This window comes from Protomyctophum parallelum (genome assembly GCF_964188405.1).
Source record: "Protomyctophum parallelum genome assembly, chromosome: 23".
Classification (NCBI taxonomy): domain Eukaryota; kingdom Metazoa; phylum Chordata; class Actinopteri; order Myctophiformes; family Myctophidae; genus Protomyctophum; species Protomyctophum parallelum.
The window spans coordinates 30,430,300-30,450,353 of NC_139715.1; the positions used below are offsets into that span (position 1 = coordinate 30,430,300).

General features: G+C 46.2%; 1 protein-coding gene across 1 annotated transcript in view; it reads right to left on the reverse strand.

The window, feature by feature from the left end:
* The window catches only part of LOC310854085 (FERM, ARHGEF and pleckstrin domain-containing protein 1-like), a 159,470-nt gene that overhangs the window by 100,884 nt on the left and 38,532 nt on the right, over positions 1-20,054 (reverse strand). The window contains 11 exon segments of the mRNA XM_083758578.1: positions 6,078-6,234; positions 6,907-6,982; positions 7,284-7,352; positions 7,730-7,896; positions 7,983-8,078; positions 10,832-10,979; positions 12,474-12,588; positions 13,733-13,830; positions 15,919-15,997; positions 16,648-16,690; positions 17,142-17,246. Coding sequence (XP_083614704.1) covers positions 6,078-6,234; positions 6,907-6,982; positions 7,284-7,352; positions 7,730-7,896; positions 7,983-8,078; positions 10,832-10,979; positions 12,474-12,588; positions 13,733-13,830; positions 15,919-15,997; positions 16,648-16,690; positions 17,142-17,246 — 1,153 coding nt within the window.

Sequence of the window (20,054 nt, forward strand, 5' to 3'; positions counted from 1 at the left end):
TTCAGAGTGCTTAGTGAAAAAAAAAACAACATTCTGTGTCCAAACATTCTTCTTAAGGGAATACGCCAGAGGTTTTTTGGGGAAATACACTAATTGTTTAATTAACTCATTCGCCACTGAGATCGTCGTCTTCCGATGCCTTTACCTACTTGAGCCCTCGACGCAGAGGTCGCATTTGGACGTCTTTTTGAATAATTATTGATTACAATTCACAACTCTGTTTGCAGGCGCTCGTAACACTCTGGTTTCCGTGCGATGAAAGAAAGCTGAAGTGAAAAAGATGACTTATGTCGTCTGTATAGGAACGGAGTTTTTATAATCCTAATATCAGGAACGGAGTTTTTATAATCCTAATATCAGGAACGGAGTTTTTATAATCCTAATATCAGGAACGGAGTTTTTATAATCCTAATATCTCGGATTCTTCTTCCAGGCTGCGTTTTTGATCAAAACAAGCTCGATTTGCGGCAAATTTCCATAAACAATAATATGATCGCCGTTATATCTATAAACAAAACAAATTTCATGTTTAGGGTGAATTAAATAACATTCGCAGGACTTTGCGAATTTCCACTTCCTGTTTCTCCGTTTTCCAAGAGAAACGGCTTTCAAAATAAGACGGTTAACGTTGAAATGAATGGTGGCTGGTGGCGGTCAATGAGTATCCATTCAGCCACCAGATGGCGGTGTCAGCGGCAAATGAGTTCAACTTAGTGTGTTCACGATTAAGTGTGTTGCGCTGCATAAGCCTGTGTTCAACAATTGGCTGCAGGCTCTATTTTAATTTTTTAATTTTCATAAGAATTAATCGTTGCATCTTTTTGAGAAAAAACTGGACATTTGCCTAAAAGTTGGCGTGTTCCATTAAAAAGACAAGAGTCAGGCTGGTTGTCAACAACAACAAAGAGGAGGAGGATCTTCAAGGTTATTATTATTACAGTGACATCATCAGCCACGAAGACTTCTCAATGTGTGTCTGGTAGTTAACCCATTCTGACCTGAGATCAGATTCATACGAGGTTTCCGCCGGACACACACTGGTCTGATGAACCCATTCTGACCTGAGATCAGATTCTAAAAATGTCAGTCGCTCTTCGATTTTTCAAAAATAGCAGACCTACAAGCTCGTATCGCGCCACTCGGTGGCGCGATATGAGCTTGTAGATCTGCTATTTTTCAATAGCTAAAGCATAACATGATGCTGACACCAAAATGGGTGCCCGTTCAGAATGGGTTATATGACCTACATTCAATCATTATCATCAATCGTTATTATCAAAAACGGCCATCAAAATGTACAACATGCACACAAATGCACAACCTAATCATTCTAATGTTATGTACAGTACATTAACAACAGAAAATAAAAGCACTCGTATGAGGGGACTTGCTGGAAGGGCTATTTTGGTGATGGGCAACAGGAAGTGAACTCACAAGCATTGCTGTGTTCATGTGTGGGCCTGTTTCTGAACCCAAATGTCCGACGAGACCTTTCAACTGCATTTAAAAAGAAAATGCCACATCCTGTACTGTACGGTAGTTACTTTTGAGACTCAGCTTTTTCTCCGTCTTACACAAAAGCTTCAATTATTCCTTCGCTCCCTAGCTCCCTATCATCATCCTTCACTCTCCATCGCCTTGCTCCCTCTGCAAGCATGCACGTACGTACGCACGCACGTACGTACGCACGCACGCACGCGCACACACACACACACATGCAGTGCTGACGTTAAGTGGACTCATTATCTTGGACTTTCTAAAAAAGATACAAAACACAACAGTACATTTTTCACCCACAGTTTTCCCAATGTGAACTGCGTGCATTTCTCAGATTTCTTTAAACATCTGGAACTGTTTTAGCCGAGAGCCATTGAGTGACTGATCACTGGCCAGGTTAGCATGCATTCAATCAGCAGGGAAGGAAAGTGAGGATTGCGTAATATTTTAGAGATAACATGCTTGTAAATCAGTGCACATAAAAAAAAAACCCAAACAGGAGTGTATCAGGGTGGTGGCACTTAAGAGCAGCAAATCGAGGGTGACCCCCCCAATAACCCCGACGTAAAGTTGTCCAACTTAACTCTCTAACATTAGCTGTGAAAACGAAATGATTTGTTTTCGAGAACATCATCTGACACATCTTGCAGCATGCGTCCAATCCAGGAGACTTCAGTGAAACTGAACATGAACCAATAATAACAATGTTCTCTTATATCAGACAATGTGAGGGGGGGAGGGGGGGGGGCGTTCATGAACATCTGATCCCAGTTGTGTTTGGTGAGGTGATGTAGCTACAGTATATGCAAGCACAAGAGAGAGAGAAACCTGTGCATATTAGCTTTGCAGTGAGCAGAGCAGACAGTGATGGAGATGACAGCAAATATTCAATAGTAAAAAAAAGAAAACCCAAAAACAAATCAAAACAACGCAGCCGAGAAAGAAAACCGATTTAGCTTATTTCTTTTGTTTTTGCTTGTTGTTGCATGCCAAGCAAAGCAGCCAGCTAGCAAGATGGGTAACATAGGTCGAATGGACATTTTGGAGAGAGAGAGAGAGATAGAGAGAGAGAGAGAGAGAGGGCAGCACACCAGTGACACCACCACAGTGATGTTGTTAGTCTACTAACAGACACTAACTCAAAGAGGTCGTAAATGTCTCGACCCCGTTTCTGCAGGAAAGTCATTTCTCAGTTCAAAATACGTTCGTATTGCCAAAGTTGCGAGTTGGCGAGTTTCCCCACCATATAGATATAAAAATGGAATGATAGAAAGCGTGAAAAAAGTGCTCTGGAGCAGAATAAGAACTTTGTGTTGGTCTTTGTGGCTTGCCTTGAGCCCTTGAAAAAACGGCAGGATGTCACCCTGTGACAGACAAATACCTCACAATGAACACACACATTTCTTTCCATCAACAAACAGGATTCGTCTAAGTGCAATCCCTTCAATAGCCAGCAGGCCAACTGTTAAACCACTTAGTCACACAAATGTAAATAGCTGATCTACAAGCTCACAACACTGAGCTTGTTAGTACTGAGTTCATAGCGCTTGTAGATCGGATATTTTCCAAATGACACTTTGTTTATTTTTGCCTAATGAATGTTCAAAAATAGGACGCCAGGGTTAGTGGTTAAAAGGAGAATAGTGCTGCATTTTACTTCATAGATTAAATAGTTACGTTGTGGGACAGTCCTGGACCACAGCAATGCCACCCCTTTAAAACCTTCCAAAGACTTCCAAATGGCATTCTTCAAAAAACCTCCACCTATCTTACGTTCTATCGAACGACACGACATTCATAATTACATCACAAGTATTTCACAGTACAACGTACAGTAGACGACGGTAATGGAAACACTCCATTGTTACACTTGTGCATATGACGTAACCTACGTTCAAAGCCCAGGCAACTTCCACAACACTTAAGGGAAGAGTCGTACCCAAGTGACCGAGCGATACCTCTCACATCTCAATGCCTTCTTCAGTTGGCAACCCGTGCCACAAACCTGGCAACCTGAGCCACAAAGTTAAAATCCTAAAAATCACTTTACAAATTATCTTTACAGACATAATTTGTGTCCCTCGAGCTTCCGTTCCGTTTCAACTAAGCCCTTAATGTGTATAGAAATAAAAAACATTTTAAAAAAATGTAAAAGGTATTGCATTTCTGTTAATACGTTAGTACTTAAAATCTACTCTACGTTAGAAATACAATTTCTAATAAGTTATGGCACTTGATAAGAAAGGGTTTTTTTCAGTATACTTCACTTATGCTGGTACTAAAACTCTGTTTAGGGCTCATAGGATATCCCTCAGACTGTACTAAAACTCTGTTTAGGGCTCATAGGATATCCCTCAGACTGTGACAACTACAGTAACCAACTACAACATTCTACCATTTACTACACTGCATATTTACAACGCAGCTATTTTAAAACACAAGGCCCCAGAGTGAGAAGTTCACAGTCTGCAATAAGGCAAACGTGCAGTGCACCCATTAAACACAACAAGTGCCGGGATTTCTTTCAAAATAAGAGCGATAGAGTGCCAGCAGATGTGGGAGATTTTACTCTGAAAGGTCCACCACCAAAACCGGAAGGCATAATGTTCCATTCTTACCTCGTGCTGGTCACGCTAAAGTCTCTCTAGAAGCATTAATATTCCAAACGAGAGGCTTGTTGGAGTCCGAAATGAAGACAGAAGTATGCCCGTCTGGTCAAAACCATGGAGAGATTAGGAGATACGAGGCATTCTTTCTGAGCCGTAAACAAGGACGTGAACGGCAGCGCCAACAGCAAGAAGAAAAAGATTAATTAAATATTTTGTTTGATATCAATAAAAAAAAGCTCTAAGACATGTGTACACGTCCAAGGGATTAAAAATGACGTTTGTATACGTCCTGACCTACGGTCTGAATGTGTCTACCAAGGTTTTTCCAACTCAGTCAGGCGGCTGGTTTCAGCTCCACAATTCACTCACGCCTAGGTCAAGACCAGATGCATCGTTTCTGTAGATCTAGAACACGGGTTTCTCAACTACGTTGGTTCTGGGGACCACCACCAGGGCTCAAATAAAAACAAATGGAGCCGTTAGTTAGGGTCCATTTGGTTCCATCTGTACACTCTTGTAGTTAAACACAGAGATAAAAACAACCACCACAACCACCCTGGTGGTCCTTGAAATGAAAAAGGTTGACAATCACTGCCTTAGAACACCTTCTGGAGCGCTCATAATGCGGCCACGCGTCGCACACTGCGGCCTCATCCGGCATCCTCACAAGACACTAAAGTAGCGGCCCGCTCCGTCAGCAACTGAATATGCGATCGGCCGTATCGTTCTCGTTAAAGCGATAGCATCCCCCCGCCACCACCTCCCCCTCCCCCTCCCCCTCCTCCACTCCCAGCCCATCCTCTCCGTCCTCCAGTTCGAGGCTGCCGAAGGAGAACTTGCCCCGCGGCAGCGTCGCGCCGTGGACGACCCCGTTGGAGTTGACCGAGTTGAGGGAACCGACGGCGGCGTTGGGGTTCCCGTACACCAGCGGCCGTCCGTACGAGCTGCTGCCCGTGTCCGACTCGGAGTCGCTGGTGTCGGAGCCGCTGCTGGAGGAGCCGGCGTCCACCAGCGGCTGGTTGAGGTTACCGCGCTGGCCGCCGGGTGGCGCCGGAGGGCCGAGCGCGGCCGGCTTCCCCCTGCGGCCGTACAGCCTCGTACGAGCCTGCCCCGGGACCGCCAGGCTGCTCACGCGGCTCCCGTTGGCCGTCGGCGCCTTGCGCGCGGTCGGCACGGAGGACGCGCCTCCGTAGGACCTGATGGGAGTGGAGGAAGCCAGCTGGCTGAGTATAAACGGGTCGGTGTCCGAGCGGTTCCGCATGTCGTTGTTGTTGTTGTGGTGCTGCGGTTTGGCGTGGCGCGGCGTGACGATGGGCGAATAGCTGCCATAGAGCGCCACCGACGCGGGGAGAGCCTCCGGCAAGCCGGGACGTTTGCTGAAGCAATGCCCGCGGTCGTCCCAGCGCGGCACCGAGCCGTTCACCATGCCGTTCTCGGCGTGACTCAGCGAGCTGGTCCGCTGGTGGAAGCCACCGATGACGGGGCTGGAGCACTGGCTCCGCGTGCCGTTCCCTAGCGGGCGGCAGGGCGCCGCGCTGCGCTTCCCCCCGCCCACAAACATGTCGTCCAGCAGCGTGCTGTGGAGCGGCAGGTGGCCGCGGAACGAGCCTCCGTTGGACAGAACCTCGTCGTCCGTCATCTCTCGGCTCACACTGAACTTGTTCGACGCTGGTGGACTTTCGTCCCATCTGTTACCCAAAATGCCCTGCTGCTGCTGCTGCTGCTGCTGCTGCATTGCATTCATACCTTGCTGCTGTTGCCGCATCGACCCCTGGGGGTGGTAAACCCCGTTTACAACCCCGAACAAACCCCCTCTGGTATTAAAACCACCACCATGCCTATACCCGTCCTCATAGCTGCCGTTTGCCTTGCTGTGGACCCTCTTAGCCACATCGTATTCATTGTCTATGTCACTGCAGTCTATGTAAGGGATGGAAGAACTGCTGCCTTTGTTAGCCCTGCAGGCTGGACCTGGGTTAAGGAGATGCTGCTCGCTGGGGACCGTCTGGGGCTCAGAGCTCTCCTGGAGGACGTCGGCGGTGCCGGCGGGCGGCTCCTCGGAACCGTTGGCTGCCCGGTCGGGTCCCGGCGAGTCCGACTGGTCCGCCAGAGGGATGGACGTGGCGATCTGAGGAGAGAGTCAGAGAGGGAGAGACACGAGAAGGAAGGGAGAGGAAACAGAAAGAAAGGAAAAGGATGGGGCAGGAGAGAGTAGGTGAAGAAAGTGTTTTCTGTATGTGGGTACTAGTACACTGCACACAGCGGAGTGTACACTACATTATGTGGGCACTAGTACACTGCACACACTGGAGTGTACACTACATTATGTGGGTACTAGTACACTGTACATACTGGAGTGTACACTACATTATGTGGGTACTAGTACACTGCACACACTGGAGTGTACACTACATTATGTGGGCTCTAGTACACTGTACACACCCGCACAAAAACTCTTGTCAGACACACACTTGACCACTTATATGGTAGCGGCAAAACAGACTAGTTGCTGGTTTTATATTGTCATTCTCAAAAGCACTTGTTCATAATATATTTTTTCTAATCTGTATTGCTTCTGTACCGCAGACTGTCAACAAGTCCATTACAATGAACAAACGTGATGAATCGCAATGTTAATAGTGTAATTAAGTAACAACAGTAAATTATCTGTAAGCCCCCCCCCCCCCCACCCACCGTGTGTGTGTGTGTGTGTGTGTGTGTGTGTGTGTGTGTGTGTGTGTGTGTGTGTGTGTGTGTGTGTGTGTGTGTGTGTGTGTGTGTGTGTGTGTGTGTGTTTTACCTCTTTTGGCACTTGTGAGTGGAAGGAAGTAGGTTGAAAGGATGCACTGCTATTGGACAGAATCTTACTGTGCTTCCTGGAAAGACAGCATATGGTTGGCTAGCGTCAAAACGTGAATCATGAAAACGGATGAATTAATGGTTACTAATATCTAATAATAATACGATATTAGATTGTGTTATGCCAAATGACGAGCTGTTTAATTTAACAAGTGGTTGTGCTTTTCAAAACCATTCCATCTTTCTAAGACTCGCACGCACGCACTCACGCAGGCACGCACACAAATATATCTGTCAATATATTGGCGGACAAGTTGACGTTCAGACGTCCAATCAATCAATCAATCAATCAATCAATCAAGAGGATAGAGCTTTCACCTTTCAAACGGAAGCTTCTTGAACTCAGAGTCTTTCACATAATCAATGATCTGCTTCTGGGTGCGACCACTGCAACACGAGAGAGGAGAGGAGAGAGTAAATATCACACGAACCGCCGACCCAGCGATCATTGGACGACCTGCTCTACCTCCTGAGCCACAGATCATTGGACGACCTGCTCTACCTCCTGAGCCACAGACCCATGGATCATTGGACGACCTGCTCTACCTCCTGAGCCACAGCCGCGCCCAACCTTTATTGATAGGAAACGGTATAAGTCACACAGGAAGAGGGCGAGAGAGAGATGGGGAGTGACACGTGGCAAAGAGCCGGCAGGCTCGGGGAGTCGAACCCGCGGCACGCCGTCCGGCTGGCTTGGTGGCCTATAGACGGCCAAGACGGTTGAGCCAACACTCTGGGACACGAATGTGATTTATTTTTTATACCTGAAGCGGAAGGAGGATCCCCGGGTGAACAGAACCGGCTTGGGTTTGGGTTTGGGCTCCTCGAACAGCCTGAAGAAGGCGTGGTACTCCACGCAGATCTTCCAGAACACCTTGCAGCAGTCTCTGCTCGCCATGTTGAACTCCAACGTGTCGTGGTGAGAACTTTGCTGCAAGACACACAGACGGGAGATAATTAAATAGAACCTTCCTTCGACCAAGTCCCTCCCCCAACCCGTCAGAACAGAAGACTTACAGTGGGGTCTGATCTCAGCTTGATGAGGAACTTCTTGCGCTTGAAGCTCAGCTTTCGAATCTTGGACCAGTTGAAGGCATTGATCCTGGTGTAGCCCTGTGTCATTGCAAAACACACGTTTAGCGTCTTTTTAAGCAGACACTGGGGTAGGCCAAACGGCCGAAGACATTTTGTTGTGCGGAATGGCATAAATTGGACTATTAATTGTACTATATGACTGAAAAACGTTGTTGCGCAAAATATATATGAATAAAGCCCGTTGTTTCTCCATCTCCACAGCTGGAGAGCATTTCCCTGATTCAGCTCATCAGTGTGGATAGCTCAGCAGTTGAACTTGAACATGGGCACATTCTTCCCTCCTGGCTGAGACGTTGCCAAGGTTGGGCGGAGACCTCACCACAAAACCTCCCCCAGCTAATTAAGCGCCCGAGTTGTCACGTCAGCGACATTTTCCGAATGCCGAGAGCGCTTCGAACCCCTCAAAGAAAGAAAACGTCAGGATGAAATGAAATAAAAACGTTTTCCCCTCAAAGACGTAGTGTTAATGGCCCAATCTATAAATTAGGGTTATAGTCACTTTAAATACGAGTGTAAATGCTTGTGACGGTGGTGGGGCTATACCAATTTGTTTGTATCACTTGGGCCTTTAAGTCTGAGGATGTTATTCAGTGGAAACAAGAATGTTAACAAATGTCTACTAGCTGACGTGCTTGATGTAAACATACAGTATTTATGGTTTTGGCTGTGTCATGTTTGATGTAAACATACAGTATTTATGGTTTTGGCTGTGTCATGTTTGATGTAAACATACAGTATTTATGGTTTTGGCTGTGTCATGTTTGATGTAAACATACAGTATTTATGGTTTTGGCTGTGTCATGGTATGTGATGGTTTTGGGCGTGTCACGTTTGATGTAAATCCACAGTATGCATTTAATGGTTTTGTGATGTAAACGTACAGTCCGCAATGGTTTCCATTGTGTCATGTTTGATGTAAAATCTGTGTGTATGATGGTTTTGGCCGTGTCATGTTTGATGTAAAATCTGTGTGTATGATGGTTTTGGCCGTGTCATGTTTGATGTAAAATCTGTGTGTATGATGGTTTTGGCCGTGTCATGTTTGATGTAAAATCTGTGTGTATGATGGTTTTGGCCGTGTCATGTCTGATGTAAAATCTGTGTGTATGATGGTTTTGGCCGTGTCATGTTTGATGTAAAATCTGTGTGTATGATGGTTTTGGCCGTGTCATGTTTGATGTCAAATCTGTGTGTATGATGGTTTTGGCCGTGTCATGTCTGATGTAAAATCTGTGTGTATGATGGTTTTGGCCGTGTCATGTTTGATGTAAAATCTGTGTGTATGATGGTTTTGGCCGTGTCATGTCTGATGTAAAATCTGTGTGTATGATGGTTTTGGCCGTGTCATGTTTGATGTAAAATCTGTGTGTATGATGGTTTTGGCCGTGTCATGTCTGATGTAAAATCTGTGTGTATGATGGTTTTGGCCGTGTCATGTTTGATGTAAAATCTGTGTGTATGATGGTTTTGGCCGTGTCATGTCTGATGTAAAATCTGTGTGTATGATGGTTTTGGCCGTGTCATGTTGGATGTAAAATCTGTGTGTATGATGGTTTTGGCCGTGTCATGTTTGATGTAAAATCTGTGTGTATGATGGTTTTGGCCGTGTCATGTCTGATGCACAGTAAATCTATACTCCATGTATGCGATTGTTTTGTCAATGTCATGTTTGATTTATAGCCATGCATGTGATGGTCACTGTACCGTACTGTACTGACCAAAGAATGTTCTGACCGCAGAGGGACAACGACTCTGTATTCAGGGTTTTGGATGTGGAATTTGCATCCGTGTAATCTTGGCCCTATTTTTGGGAGCCGAGTGACCTACTGTGAGACCGCATTGTGTGAAGCAGGAACAGGGAAGTTTCCATGCAGGAGGAGAGGACACACATTTGACTATCTGTTCATGTGTTTAAGCCGACTATTTAGGCGGGCCAGTAGTTCTGTCTCAATGCTGGGTCGGTCCGTGGGCGGTACTGGACTCCCAGGGGGTCCTTGGTGGGGTTTCTGGGGATCCCCCAGCTAAAAGATTAACAGTTAGAAACCAAATGGACCCGTTAGAGTTAACCCATTCTGGACGGGAACCGCTTCTGGTGTTTTAACTAAGCATTATGTTATACTTTAGCTATTGAAAAATAGCAGATCTACAAGCTCACGAGCTTGTAGGTCTGCTATTTTTGAAAAATCGCAAAAATGCGGCACAAATCTTTGAATATATTCTTCTTTCAGAGCGAACGTTTTTTTAATTAATTTAACCCTAAATGGGTTAAATGACCACTGAGGATTTAACTATGTACAGTAGACTAGGCGCCTCATGGAGGGGAGAGGAACTGATTGGAATAACATGTTAATAATAATATTATAATAATAATAATAACATGTTCCTTCTACGTCCAAGTGGGGAAACTCCCCCCTTTCAGGTTTACATTGGTAAAAATAAAATCCCCGGTGCGTCCTGCTCGCGTCATGAGAACGTCAACGTCACGATTGAGGTGCTCCACCGCGGGCTTCATATTTATAATCAATCAATCATATTTATATATATTTTATACATGACTGGACGTGTCGCGTCACGCGTGCGCGCATCAAAAAACGAACCGGGGCAATTTTTTAGACACCGAACGCAGCACAACGCAACGCGGGCAGTGGAGCCACCCTCCATTGATTAAAAGGGAACATTCCCGACACTGACGGAGACGCGACGCAGACGCGACGCAGACGCGACGCAGACGCGACCAGTGGAGCCCTGGCGTAAGCCACAGACAGACTGACCTGGAACACTAAGACCCCGGTATGGGCCACAGACAGACTGAGTTTGGTTCCTTCTCGGTCCTTGGCCGGGTGAAGGCGAACGCCGTACATCTCCAAGCGCCGCGCAATCTCCGACAGCTGGTAGTCGGACTCTGCTGGCGTCTGACCTCTGGGGGGGGGCAGAAAAAAAGAACAGTCAGTCAAATACTCATCAGTCAGAAAGATGGGCAGTCTATCACCATCACTGATAAAGGCTGGATAGCCGAAACATCCGTCTCTCAGAAAATATTGGTAATGGGTTCCCTCGCCAAAATTCAATGTTTTTGTCCCCGTGTTTGCGTACATTGGGTGGTTTGCATTGTTCATATCTCAATCTTGAAGAGGTTTTAACCCATTCTGACCGGGCACCCATTTTGGTGTCAGCATCATGTCATGCTTTAGCTATTGAAAAATAGCAGATCTACAAGCTCATATCGCGCCACCGAGTGATCTCAGGTCAGAATGGGTTAATAGCTTTTTAATATTTCCATGTGTGATTAAAACATCATCTTTAGTGTGATGATTTGTGGAGATCATCTTGTTTGTTTGTTTACTCCAGAGCTTATTTTGTGAATTGATCCGAAGCGAAAGCAAAGCGAAGACGTTGGGTTGGGCGCTACATTCAGCTGTGTTTACTGTACTACACTACATTCAGCGGTGTTTACTGTACTAGTGTTGACAAGACGCCAATGATCAAAGAGAAAAAGAAAACAGACCACAAAACATGTTTGTTTCCACACACAAGTTCTGAAAATAACTTCCTGTTTCCCGTATAGGCCACTGAATTAGCCACTTCCTTCCTGTGCTGGCATGGGGCCATTGAAAACTGAGTGACAGAGAGAGAGAGAGAGAGAGAGAGAGAGACAGAGTGGGGGGGGGGGGGGGTGTAGCTGTCGAAAAGGTGTATGAGTGTGAAAGTTTGTGGCTGCCTTATAACTAGGGACGGGTATTGTTTGGATTTTTGCGAATCCGGTACCGATTCCGGTTCTAAACGGTTCCCTATTTCGGTTCCAAAATGGTATAAAATAACTTAAATAAGAGGTAAAATGTTTATTTAAGGGTTCTATTAAGGGAAGAAAATAAATAAATATCGTGTGACTGCGTGTCTTGTCTCTCAGGGCATCTTGGTCAGGTGTGTGTGTGTGTGTGTGTGTGTGAGTGCGTGTGCGTGTGCGTGTGCGTGTGCGTGTGCGCGTGTGCGTGTGCGTGTGCGTGTGCGTGTGCGTGTGCGTGTGTGTGCGTGTGCGTGTGCGTGTGTGTGTGTGTGTGTGTGTGTACTCACACATGCTTGCGGTGGCAGTCAGTGATCTTGTCTCTCAGGGCATCTTGGTCAGGTGTGTGTGTGTGTGTGTGTGTGCGTGTGCGTGTGCGTGTGCGTGTGCGTGTGCGTGTGCGTGTGCGTGTGCGCGTGTGTGTGTGTGTGTGTGTGTGTGTGTGTGTGTGTGTGTGTGTGTACTCACACATGCTTGCGGTGGCAGTCAGTGATCTTGTCTCTCAGGGCATCTTGGTCAGGTGTGTGTGTGTGCGTGTGCGTGTGCGTGTGCGTGTGTGTGTGTGTGTGTGTGTGTGTGTGTGTGTGTGTGTGTGTGTGTGTGTGTGTGTGTGTGTGTGTGTGTGTACTCACACATGCTGGCGGTGGCAGTCAGTGATCTTGTCTCTCAGGGCATCTTGGTCAGGCAGGTACTTGTTGTGAAGCAGATGCTGCCAGCTCTGAGTCTCCTCGTAATCTCCTATCTCCGCTGTGAAAGAAAGGAAGAAAGAAAGAAAGAAAGAAAGAAAGAAAGAAAGAAAGAAAGAAAGAAAGTCAGATACATATGCTTATCAAAATCTCTTGCCTGTTATCACATATTTTATGTGAAATGCTTTGGCAACTCATTCAATTTGTCTTAAGTACAAGAACTTAGCCTGATGTGAACTAAGGCCCCACCTAAGCCTAACATTAGCCACATGAATCCCTTCCCTAATATGAATGAACACTAACCCCAACCCTAACTGTAGCCTGAATCTTTTCATCGTTGTAAACCAAACTAAAATAAATCCGTCTTACCATAAAAATAACCCTTTCCCTCGTGGGGACCATAGTGATGTAACCATAAGGTCAAGGGTCAGATCAAATGTAGTCTACTGTATATTAGCCTGTTTCAGAGCACTGGATTCTGTTCAGATGCTAGGAAGCTAGCTAACCACTCACACACACATCAGCTGCTCAATACAACAGATTATTAAAGATTACCGGTATTTAGAACTAAGTGATGACACTAGTACATGTTCATCTTTTATATACACGTCCTTAATGACACAATTCAACAACGCAGGTTTGGTGAATCGTTTTACTGAACTTTAAATTCTTAGAATTTAGCAGCCGAGCAGCTGATGTGCGCGAGGGCTTTGCTAGCTCCCTAGTATCCATGTTCCAAACCATATGAACTTCCTAGTATCCACGTTCCAACCCATATGAACTTCCTAGTATCCACGTTCCAACCCATATGAACCTCCTAGTATCCACGTTCCAACCCATATGAACTCCCTAGTATCCACGTTCCAACCATTGAACTTCCTAGTATCCACGTTCCAACCCATATGAACTTCCTAGTATCCACGTTCCAACCCATATGAACTTCCTAGTATCCACGTTCCAACCCATATGAACCTCCTAGTATCCACGTTCCAACCCATATGAACCTCCTAGTATCCACGTTCCAACCCATATGAACCTCCTAGTATCCGCATTCCAACCCATATGAACTTCCTAGTATCCGCGTTCCAACCATTGAACTTCCTAGTATCGACGTTCCAACCATTGAACTTCCATTCCGTTTACGGAAAGATACAGAGAACATCTTAGCTTAGCTAGCTAGCTAGCTCGCTCCAGTTAGTACTTACACTGGATGATGTGAGAGACCATGAGTGCAGCGCTGGTGTCGTTACAGATGAGACGACCGCACGCCAGGTCATGTTTGATCTGGAGAGCAAACAAATAGCTGGAGAGAGAGAGAGAGAGAGACATATGGAAAATCGAGAGAGAGAGAGAGAAAGAAAGAGAGGGTTTTGTTTACATGGGAGTGAAGTGTGAGTCAATGACATACTTAAACTTATAAGATACGAGGCTCAGGGGTAGAGTGCCTGGATGGTAACCGTAAGGTTGCCAGTTCGAACCCGGGCTCCCCCAGAGTTACTGTCGAAGTGTCCTTGAGCAAGACACTGAACCCCTAATTGCTCCTGATGTGCTAGTTGGTGCCTTGCATGGTTTCCGCTGCCATCGGTGTATGAATGTGAATGGGTGAATGTGATGCACAATCTCTGTAAAGCGCCTTGGATAAAGGCGCTATATAAATGCACCATTTTCCATTTACACCTCTCCATCCAACCATTCAACAGCATCTCTGTTGACTCTTCTGCCTGCGGTCGCTCCATCTGTCTCTACCATGTGTCTGCATATATGCTTCTGTCCGTCTCACTACTTTGGCACCAGCAACTAACAAATGGCTCCCGACATGATTCTCTGACCATGCAAGCGTTTCTGATGACACTTAATGTCTATTCTATTTTCCCATTATTTATACACATTCATTTGCGGTGTCCCTGACTCAACCTCCTTCCTCTCAGCTGTCTGTCTGTCTGTCTGTCTGTCTGTCTGTCTGTCTGTCTGTCCCTTCGCTCCCCCAGTCCCGAACCAGAGGAAAGACGCAGCGCTGTGGACAGCTAAAACAAAGGACCAGTGGCTCCCTTCCAACTTCCTGTGCTGGACGGACTCAGCAATCCCCCCCCCCCCTCTCCCTCCGTTGAGCAGACGTCTCTCGATTCTCGAACCCATGAATCAAATGCCAAATGGAGAGTGACTTATTTGACGTTGTGAAGTGTTTTTCTAAAGCATCGCAGGGCCTCGCAGGGCCCAGCAGAGTAAAAGGGTACACTGACTGCACACTTCCTACAGAGCATTATGTTATTATGTTGTGTTTGTGCGTTCTCCATTTCCAGTTCAATGCCCTGTGTGACACTGGCTGACGGTTATGAATTTAGTCTACTTCCTCAGGAAATAATTACAATGACATTTTGTAGTTTGAAATACAAAAAAATAACACTGTTATTACTATATTTGTGTCTATTCAATTATCTTTATGATGGATTTATAGTATTTGTTTTGCCCACCAAGAGTAGATACAGTAGAGGGTGAAATTTGCCGCTGTGCTTGAGTCGTTGCTCTCACTTTTTACCCAGCAGCCCAATAATTATCATAATAAATAAATGTTGTGCCTTCAAAAAAACCTTCAATGCTCCCAAATGGGTGTTTTCAGAAGAGTGCCTGGCTTTTCCAGCTGGGACAAGTTGACTCAGAGCTTGACATTCTTTCAATCTGCTTTTAGCAGAATGTTTTAAAAACAAAACAATTTACACAGATCTGGAGCAGGTCTGAATCGTTGTGTGAATCTACATTTTAGGGCCCCCATCTCTCAGGTTTGTCACCATAGCAATCCCATGCTAGTCCTTTTTATTGCTGTACTAACCAATTTCTCATGGGAAACCATTTCTAAAGCATTTCCTGTGATGTGACCCAAGGTCTCTGATGTTGAGTTTGTGCCTGGGTCCCTTTGGCAAAGAACTCTAAAAATTTCAACATGTCTCCTTTCTGATGTTCTGGAATGTGGATATAAAACGTGTAAAAAAATGGCCATATATTATTATTAAAATAGCCGATCTACAAGCTCAAAACGCGTCGCGCTGCGACACGTTTTGAGCTTGTAGATCTAGCAATTTTTTTTGCTATATTCAAATTGAAATCTTGAATTATTTATTTCTATTTTTGAGTTTGAATCCTGAAAATTAACATTTTTATGTCATGATGCGCCCCTTAACGACAATACTGTCCATCTCTTCTCCAGGACATTTTGTCTGTTTAGTTTTGTCACAAACCACAAGTGGCACTTCTGAAGCGAGCGGGCATACAGTAGGTTTGAAGGACTGAGCAGGGAGATAAAAACGAGACCTCTGTCATTTAGAAAGGTTTGGTTTTTGTTTTGTTTTGATTTCTTGGCGTCTGCCGACGGCGTCGGAGGCCAAACGCCACTCACCGAGTCAACTCCTCCATGAGCTGTGTGTGGTCTGGAGGGAAGAACTTCACCACGAAGCGAAGGATGGTGTTTTTAGGACCTGACGGAGACAGAGAGAGAGAGAGACATGGAGATGGTGGCAGAGGAAAGGAAGGAGAGACGCAGAGAATTGGAGGGAAAGATTGGAAGCAAGAAAGCAATCTGTTAATATCATGTGCAATTATGAAACCATCACATTGTGACTTTTTTTCTCCGCCCCGTTATATTTGCTTAACCCATTTTGCGAGCGAACCCCTTTTGGTGTTAGCATTATGTTATGCTTTAGCTATTGAAAAATAGCAGATCTACAAGCTCATAGCGTGTCTTGTAGGTCTGCTATTTTTGAAAAATCAAAGAACGACTGACATAGAAACATAGCTTTTTCAGAAAAGTGTCAGGATGTAGAAGAACATTTTTAGAATCTGATCTCAGGTCAGAATGGGTTAAAAGTAACGTTAAACCGTTAAACCTCATTATCTCACTTCCAGTATTATCGTGACACTGAAATGTACATAACTAAGTTATAGCAGTTTTCCAAATTTCCACATTCACTTACAAAAGGTCAAATAAATTACATTTTCCAATTTTCTCATTATATTTAATTTAGTCATTATATCCTCCATCGGTGTGTGTGTGTGTGTGTGTGTGTGTGTGTGTGTGTGTGTGTGTGTGTGTGTGTGTGTGTGTGTGTGCATGCGTGAGCGATCTTACGTCTGACTTGCTTCAATGTTGGCTTCAGCAGGTCCAACCAAACCTACAGGCAAAAACAAAACAACGTAAATACAAGTTGAAACATAGACATTGCATATGTGCGAGTGCTTGCGCGCGTGCGTGTGCGTGCGTGTGAGCGTGCGTGGCTCAGGGGTAGAGTGGCTGGATGGCTGGATTGTCTGTTCGAACCCGGGCTCCCCCAGAGTTAGTGTCGAAGTGTCCTTGAGCAAGACACTGAACCCCTAATTGCTCCTGATGTGCAGGTTGGTGCCTTGCATGGTTTCTGCTGCCATCGGTGTGTGAATGTGTGTGTGTGTGTGTGTGTGTGTGTGTGTGTGAATGGGTGAATGTGATGCACAATCTATGTAAAGCGCGTTGGATAAAGGCTCTATATAAATGCACCATTTACCATTTAGTGTGTGTGTGTGAATGTGTGTGTGTGTGTGTGTGTGTGTGTGTGTGTGTGTGTGTGCACATGCGTGCGTGCGTCTCACCGTCATCTTGCGGTGGTCCAGGTACTCCAGACCAAAGTAGTCTCCCTCCAGCAGGTTGAGGTGGGCACACACCAGGTCAAACAGCAGCTTGCCCTGGGAACGTTGCTGCAGAGGAGGAGGAGAACAGAGACAGCAGTGAGATCAGGGTCGTTCAGAGGAGGAGAACCTTTTTTTGTTTTAAGTCTACAGTAACAAGCAGTTGGTTTGGGATAAAACTGTGTCTGCGAACCACCTGCCAGTTTGCACTTGGAACATTTTGTACAGAGTAGACAGAGATGCTTGATTACAGCTTAACTGACTCTTAATTTGAGAGCGAAGATAAAGTTGTTGTCTTCACAACACATCAGAATAGGTATAGCACAGGGAGGGGTGTCTTCACAACACATCAGAATAGGTATAGCACAGGGAGGGGTGTCTTCACAACACATCAGAATAGGTATAGCACAGGGAGGGGTGTCTTCACAACACATCAGAATAGGTATAGCACAGGGAGGGGTGTCTTCACAACACATCAGAATAGGTATAGCACAGGGAGGGGGGGGTGCCCAGGAGGTAGATCATTAGATACCAGTAGATCACAAAGGGTTTGCAGGTAGACCACATCATGACATGGCCCTAAAATGTTTTTTTTTCCCCTTCTTTTTTGTTGCCATCTGCCACTTTGGTACCCCTTTTGGTGTTAGCATTATGTTATGCTCCAGCTATTGAAAAATAGCAGATCTACCAGCTCATAGCACGGCACTGAGTGCCACGCTACGAGCTTGTAGGTCTGCTATTTCTGAAAAATCGAATCGAACGACTGACATAGAAACAAAGCTTTTTCAGAAAACTGTCATGATTTAGAAGCCATTTTTGTAGAATCGTTCTCGGGTCAAAATGGGTTAAGGTGACTCGATTGATTGACATAAAAAAGAGACTCAAACACAATGCAATACTTTGCTTTCAATGGTGTTGCACACAAACAATCAATAGCATTACAGAGTCATATACAAATAACTACAGATTCCATTTTCCTCTCTCTATTTCCCATTCCATTGGTCTTACTGTAGTACATGCAACACCAGTGCTGCTACTTTCAGCAATGGGATGATACTTTTGTGTGCGTGTGTGGATCTGGTTAAGCTGGTCATTTTGAAAGTAGCTCTCAGGTTAAAAGAAAGTGTAGGCACCCTCTGGTATACCAGGACCATGTGGACCTGGTATACCAGGACCATGCGGTCCTCCACATAAAACAAGTGCAAGAATTCAGAGTGGAACAGGGAGACCCAGTCCCAACTCTCCCTAGCCTGCACAGATAAGTGGATTTGAATTCAGCACCAGGCACCATGCAGTACTGTAACCGGTACCGCTGGAGTTATGTAGCACCAGGCACCATGCAGTACTGTAACCGGTACTGGTACCATGCAGTACTGTAACCGGTACCAGGCACCAGGCACCATGCAGTACTGTAACCGGTACCGGTGGAGTTATGTAGCACCAGGCACCATGCAGTACTGTAACCGGTACCAGTGGAGTTATGTAGCACCAGGCACCATGCAGTACTGTAACCGGTACCAGTGGAGTTATGTAGCACCAGGCACCCTGCAGTACTGTAACCGGTACCAGTGGAGTTATGTAGCACCAGGCACCATGCAGTACTGTAACCGGTACCGCTGGAGTTATGTAGCACCAGGCACCCTGCAGTACTGTAACCGGTACCGCTGGAGTCATGTAGCACCAGGCACCATGCAGTACTGTAACCGGTACCAGTGGAGTTATGTAGCACCAGGCACCCTGCAGTACTGTAACCGGTACTGGTACCATGCAGTACTGTAACCGGTACCAGGCACCAGGCACCATGCAGTACTGTAACCGGTACCGCTGGAGTCATGTAGCACCAGGCACCATGCAGTACTGTAACCGGTACCAGTGGAGTTATGTAGCACCAGGCACCCTGCAGTACTGTAACCGGTACTGGTACCATGCAGTACTGTAACCGGTACCAGGCACCAGGCACCATGCAGTACTGTAACCGGTACCGCTGGAGTTATGTAGCACCAGGCACCATGCAGTACTGTAACCGGTACCGCTGGAGTTATGTAGCACCAGGCACCCTGCAGTACTGTAACCGGTACCAGGCACCAGGCACCCTGCAGTACTGTAACCGGTACTGGTACCATGCAGTACTGTAACCGGTACCAGGCACCAGGCACCATGCAGTACTGTAACCGGTACCGCTGGAGTTATGTAGCACCAGGCACCCTGCAGTACTGTAACCGGTACCGCTGGAGTTATGTAGCACCAGGCACCCTGCAGTACTGTAACCGGTACCGCTGGAGTTATGTAGCACCAGGCACCATGCAGTACTGTAACCGGTACCGCTGGAGTTATGTAGCACCAGGCACCATGCAGTACTGTAACCGGTACCGGTGGAGTTATGTAGCACCAGGCACCCTGCAGTACTGTAACCGGTACCGCTGGAGTTATGTAGCACCAGGCACCATGCAGTACTGTAACCGGTACCAGGCACCAGGCACCCTGCAGTACTGTAACCGGTACTGGTACCATGCAGTACTGTAACCGGTACCAGGCACCAGGCACCATGCAGTACTGTAACCGGTACCGCTGGAGTTATGTAGCACCAGGCACCCTGCAGTACTGTAACCGGTACCGCTGGAGTTATGTAGCACCAGGCACCCTGCAGTACTGTAACCGGTACCGCTGGAGTTATGTAGCACCAGGCACCATGCAGTACTGTAACCGGTACCGCTGGAGTTATGAAGCACCAGGCACCCTGCAGTACTGTAACCGGTACCAGTGGAGTTATGTAGCACCAGGCACCCTGCAGTACTGTAACCGGTACCAGTGGAGTCATGTAGCACCAGGCACCATGCAGTACTGTAACCGGTACCAGTGGAGTTATGTAGCACCAGG